The sequence below is a fragment of the Formica exsecta genome, unplaced genomic scaffold (assembly GCF_003651465.1).
Source record: "Formica exsecta isolate Colony F162 unplaced genomic scaffold, ASM365146v1 C16500108, whole genome shotgun sequence".
NCBI classification, from domain to species: domain Eukaryota; kingdom Metazoa; phylum Arthropoda; class Insecta; order Hymenoptera; family Formicidae; genus Formica; species Formica exsecta.
Window position 1 is genome coordinate 1 of NW_021848333.1, and position 6,176 is coordinate 6,176.

Consider the following 6,176-nt stretch of genomic DNA (forward strand, 5'->3'; position numbering starts at 1 on the left):
TATATGTATATATAAATAAAAGTTTCCTACTGTGGTGCTCGTAGCAACAATTTTATGGAAGAAAATTTCTCTAAAATGTAATATTAGTTTTTATTGACGTAAAAGTAGCGTTTACACCTTCATAGATACTATGAGGTATTTAGCTTGATATACGAACATCATTTCAGAAGATTAGAGATTAAATTTATGTACATAGCTGCACAACAGCCTAAAAAATGTTCACGCATATTGGTTATACATACGCTGTACTGATGCATGTTATATATCCTAATTGTCAATATAGAAATATATAATTAAAAGAGTAACGAGATACGTGTTACTCCGGTAGTTAAAATTAAATACAATTATGTAAAATACATTAAATAGGATATAATTGCACTTTTCTCACAAAGTGCAATAAAAAATATATAACAATGGATTATGTGCAATAATATCTGCCATAAAATTAACATATACAATTTTTCTACATTTTTAAAGGATCGTAAACTACAGCCGTAAATGTAAATTAATTGTAAATGCCGTAAATTTTACCAGCATATTTTTTAAAATGTATGGAGATAAGAGAACAATTATTCTTCTCTGTTCTACACATCGTTAATATTTTAATACTAATTGTTTAATTTCTTAATTGTAAAAAAAATGAGCGTTAAATATATCAATTTATAAAATATCGTCAATCAGATCTTAAAGAATTTGTATCCTGCTTAAAAATATATCGTTTAGCGACGTTAAAATTAAATTTTAACAAAAATTGAATTTTTGTACAGGATATTTGGTGCCGCGACACCCATCGTTAATCAAATTTACAAGCTATACTACAACATTCTTATTAAGTTTGATCGGTATAATTAAGTGCTATGTACAATTAAGATATGTGCCTACACATTACTAATTCTCATATAAAATATACTTAGGTTTTGCAATAGATAGCTTTGGGATTATTAATGATTCTTGTTTATTAGGTGAGCGATCAAAGTAAGTTATATACACACAATCTTCAATATAACAGATTTAATATAATCACACGTAATCAACTTTTCCTAAGCAAGCGATAAACAATCGAGTACATTTAAATCGTAAAAGTATCGAAATTTGGATATTATCCTCAATATTTTATTAATATTATTGTACTTTATGCTTGAAAAGAGAAAAGAGATGCTTTTCATACGACATAATATAACCGGTAATGAGCGCATCTTCCTATGTGTCGACAACATAATGAGCAGTAAGAGATGAACCGCTATTCTCTCTGCATTCAAATATGCAATCGGACGAACGCGGATTTATTTTATTCCTAAACAAAAAACAGATCACTCTTATTTTCTACTGGATTCGAGTCTAGAATCACGCAATACTAAATTGCAAACAATTTCTGGAAAATGTTCTATACAATTGCTCGTTTCCTTTTTTCATGTCTCGTATTGTTATATCTGTTCATATCTATATCTATTTCACAAAAACAATATTCTTCATTTTTTTCAACAAAATTAATAACGCAAATTATTTCGCCGCATTCATATTATCTTCTGGCTACTATTAAAAGGCACACAATATTATTTCACACTGTGTTTCATAGATAATTTTATATAACTTAGTTAATAAATTATTTTTATGAGTAATTATTTATTTAAAATAATTTCTAACAAAAAAAAATTCCTAACAAAAAAAATTCCTCCATAATAAACAAAAAAATGTTTATTAAAATATTTTTCATTAATTATTCAAAGAATTGTTATTTATTAAGTTGATACAATTATAGTAATTGATCATTATTCGAATTATATTAGATTGTATCATTCTAATTTGCAAGATTATAACGAAATATTGTGCATAGAGCCTAATAATTTAAAGCTTTTATTATTTGCTATTTTTGAATCTGCCATCATTCCATTATGATCTCTCAATAAAAGTATGAATATTTCAAAATGTATCTTTTTTACATATACTTAACTCTTGGTAGTATCACAAAATATCAATATCGATTAAACCGTGTTGATAAGAGGTTACCATACTATTTACAAATCTAGAGTAAATATAAAGGCATAATTTATTCACTACGAAATATGCTCAGGATCTTTTAGAGTAGACAAATGATTTTTGTGCTTTACCTTACGACCCTGTCTTTTGGATGCTTTTCGAGTAACCTTGGATTCTCTGGACTCTTGCACTTGTTTGTTGAGCCCCAGTCTGAAACGCACAGGTACTTTCGAATCAAGAGTACTTTCGTCTGTAAATGAAAAATAAGAACATAACTAAATTTAGTCCAGACTAAAAATTTCATTTTTGATTATTTTCGTGAATGTAAAATATTTTCTTTATATGTGTATGCGAAAAATAATAATAGAACTAATAATCATTTAAAAAAATAAAATACTCTACAATTTTTTCAACGAATTATCAACAAATATTAACAAATGTTATAAGTCGAAACTTACAGATACTTATGTTAATGTATAATATGTTACAAGAAAATATAAATACCTTCAGAATTGTGTAATTCCGTTAGTGATCTATGTAATACAGTAACCCGTCTAACTTCCTTTTGATTAGCTGTAGAAAGAGAAACATTTGTTATTAGAAGAAATTGTACAAATTGTCAAAAAAAGAAGTTCACCGAAATATATACAGAGATATTGAGCAGCTGAATATATTATTATTACTTACATTTTTCATCAGTATTAAGGACATGTCTCTGATTAGCTTTTGCATTATTTTTCACAACCCTGTAAAAAGAAACGCGAAATGCAATAAGTAACATTGTCAAAAGAAAACAACGAGAATATCACATAACATGCTGATACTTACTCATTAACAACGCCTTTAAAAGCTGACTGAACCAATCTAGCTGATTGAATTGGTACTGTTCTGTTCAATCTTTCTGCGCGCCTTCTACTGAGTTCCGTTCGTAAATCTCCTTCTTCATCTACCGCTATATCTTCGAATATAGCGTCTATACCCTCTTCGGAATCTATCTCCTTACGTTTCTTACACTTCTTATCTTTTCCGATACGTTCAGAAAGCGGCAGTTCGCTTTTCAATTTTCCCACTTGGTACAATTCTTTATCGCGCTTCTTCTTTTTCTTCATAGACTTTTCTTTCTCCGTTTTTTGCGGCTCTACATCTATGCACGTATTTACAGAGCTTGTAATAATAGTCGGTGATGTATTCTCTACCACTTCTTCAAACTCCTCAAATTCATAACTCGCCGCCAAGCATATATCCATCTGCTGAACATCAAACTCCTCCAGAGTTTTGTTCGCCTTTCTACCACCTAATGGAATCTCCGTTGTTTCCGAGGACTCTACTTTCATATTCGTGGTATGTTTCTTGGATAATTTAATCTTTTTATTGGCATTTACAGGATCGATAGGCCGCGTAGATTCAAACTTCTTTCTTCTTGCTTCGAGCACGGGATCGCTAATCGTATCAACGGATTCTTTCGCTGTTTCGATCGTCGTTGCTGATCTTTCATACGCTTCATCCTTTTGCTTTGTCCTCACTCTGGATATTTCTGGCGACGCTGTACTCTTGAAAATCGGAGACGGGTCTCTCGCATACTCATCTCGATTAATGTCCGGAGTGATGGAACGTGGCCCGTGCTTCCTGGGTAATTCTTTAGGTGACCACTTGGGAGATCGTCTTCGTCGCGGCGAAAGGCGGGGTGAGTGTCTCGGGGATGACCATGGTGATCTGCGAGGCGAGAATCGCGGTGATCTCAATCGAGGTGGTGTTCTACGCGGTGACACTTTCGGTGACCGCAAGCGAGGCGATCCTCTCCGAGGAGGAGACAAACCGGGGGATCTAGATCTAGATCTCAATCGACGAGGCGATACTCTTCTTGGCGATAATCTGGGAGACTTGGATCTGGACGATCTGAGCGGTGGCGAGTAACGTGGCGATCTCGATCTCGATAATCTCGGCGATCTGGAGCGTGATATCTTGGGCGAACGCAGCCTCGGAGACTTTGATCGAGGCGATCGTCTCGGTGATCTCGATCTGTGCGGACGGGGCGATCTGGAACGTGACGAAAGCTTGGGCGATCTGCCTCTCGGGGATAATTTCCTCATCGGCGATCTCTTCGTGGATGTTCTGTTTGGGGATCTGCGCGGCGAAAGTCTGGGTGATGTGGATCTACGAGAATATCGCGACGACGGAGATCTGCGTGGTGATCTATATCTCGTTGATTCTCTCGGAGATCTTTTCGGCTGTCTGATGGGGGATTTCCTGGGAGATCTTCTTGGTGATTTCTTCCGTGACCGTGACCTTGGAGACAGTGACTTGCGTTTTTGACCAACCCGGTTCGTTACGTGCGGAGAAACTGATCGTCTATCATTCTTGACGATCGCAGTCAGAGACGAGGTAATTGTGTTGTTTCTCTCTTTCTTGCTGCAATTTTCGTCCGATTTCATTTTTTGATCAAAATTTTTGTTTCCTTCGTCATCCTTCACTACATTTTTAGTTTCGCCTCTATTCAATTTTTTCTCTTTTTTCTCAGACGGTTTATTTCCATCATTCATTTCCCTTTCCATCTCATCCATTAAGCGTTCTAAACTGTCTTCTTCCTCAAGATCAGCCATTAAGAGTACATCATCGTCGTCGTCGTTACCATCTTCTTCTTGGTTATCTCCATTCTTTTGCAAACTCTCTGTAGCTTCCTTCTGACTTTCTGTCTCTACCAAAGATTCTTCTGGTTCCTTCTTTGCTATAATTTCTGTCTTTACGGAAGTTATATTACTTTTTTGCTCCTTTGCGTCTTCTTCTTCTGAAGCACTTCCACTGTCTTTAAAACGATGAAATTTCGACATTTCTGAAATCATTAATACAATCATTTTTAATTATTTAATTTTTGAAAAAAAAAAATGCATTCATCAATATTAATCTTGTGCAATCAATATTAATTAAGTAAAAGTATGATACCTTGTGGATGTGATTCTACACATGGTTCAGTCTTTTCTACAGAAGCTAACTGGGCCTGTTGAATTGGAGAAGGTTCATCTACAGGAACTATCGCTATTAGATTTGGATTACGAGGGCTCTGATAATACACATTCTGCAAGTATAAATTACAAATATATTAACGTGTGTTGATATATAATTAATCATTTATAAATTACAATATAAATCTTGCTCTACATATATTTTGAAAACTTAATATACCATTTATTCAAACATATCTTAAGTATTATAAAACGAAAAACACAATGAATTGTATATATCTTTATTTTCCGATGTAAAATTAGTTACTTGAAAATATTGCACAATTTAAAAGCTCACCCCATTTTGTCTTTGTTGTGACCTGTTGTGATAATTGAAATTTCTCTTTATAGGCCGTGGACCTTTATATGGGAGACGAGATGGTTGCGTTACTTGTGGAAAAACTTTCTGCATCTGTAATAACGCTGGCCTCTTATGCGTGGCATCTTTAGTTCGCAACGACTTAAGCGCTGCCAATCTCAGCGCCTCTACATCCTCGTCGTCGTCATCCTCGATTTTAATTTTTGATTGTTGAGGAACTACAACCATCTAATAAGGCGTAAATAATAGATTAAATTCTATACCAGATCCACACATGACATTTTACAGCAGAATGGGGATAGTGAAAAATATAAACAAGTTTATGTACGAGAAGCATGCACAAACAGACAAATTTATCAGAAGATACGAGTATTGTTTGTTTGTGCGGGAAGAAATAAATTTCCCTTTTTTACGAACAAATCTATTTGAGGTTGTCAAAAAGAAGTGCACCTTTCATTAGTCTCTTTTAATTCTAGTTTTTCATCGACGAACGAAAAATATGTCAAGGAACACAATATTTTTGTCGTGTATTTGGCTGACCTTTTGGCGATGATCCATTTTATTAACAGGAGCGTTGGGAGAGAACGAAAGTTGCGTTCACGACGATTACCATTCGCACGGACAGTCACTCACGCAAAGATCGCGCATGTAAATGTAACGATGGCCGGCATCATTTAAATATCACGAGACGATACATTTCACTAATCGACTCTCGAACTATTGCAAAATTTTGTTCGCACTAAAAATGTTATTTGTCCGTACTCAACACTCAACCCTATCGAGCCCCCACACATAAATAAAAATGGCGTACATATGTGTGGGATGGGGTTGGAGATATGAAACCATAGACATAGTATATCTAGACCGAGTGTTGAGGAGTG

General features: G+C 34.6%; 1 protein-coding gene across 3 annotated transcripts; it reads right to left on the reverse strand.

Moving 5' to 3' along the window:
* Positions 1-78: 78 nt before the first annotated feature.
* On the reverse strand, positions 79-6,136 carry LOC115246008 (serine/arginine repetitive matrix protein 1-like). 3 transcript variants are annotated; one of them, XM_029824584.1, is made up of 8 exons: positions 5,836-6,136; positions 5,275-5,523; positions 4,918-5,050; positions 2,806-4,807; positions 2,665-2,723; positions 2,482-2,550; positions 2,109-2,227; positions 79-1,294 (listed from the first exon to the last, which is right to left on the reverse strand). In XM_029824584.1, the coding sequence occupies exons 1-8, from the start codon at positions 5,851-5,853 to the stop codon at positions 1,289-1,291; spliced, it is 2,655 nt and encodes an 884-aa protein (XP_029680444.1). In that variant the 5' UTR covers positions 5,854-6,136; the 3' UTR covers positions 79-1,288. The 3 variants fall into 3 exon arrangements, with proteins under 3 accessions (XP_029680444.1, XP_029680435.1, XP_029680426.1); XM_029824575.1 differs by having other exon boundaries at positions 79-2,023; XM_029824566.1 differs by having other exon boundaries at positions 79-2,227.
* Positions 6,137-6,176: the final 40 nt, after the last annotated feature.

Coding starts and splice junctions, on each gene's coding strand:
- LOC115246008 (XM_029824566.1), bottom strand. Junction 2,724..2,805: donor TTTAAAGGCGTTGTTAATGA/GTAAGTATCAGC, acceptor TTCTTTTTACAG/GGTTGTGAAAAATAATGCAA. Junction 2,551..2,664: donor CCTTAATACTGATGAAAAAT/GTAAGTAATAAT, acceptor CTCTTTCTACAG/CTAATCAAAAGGAAGTTAGA.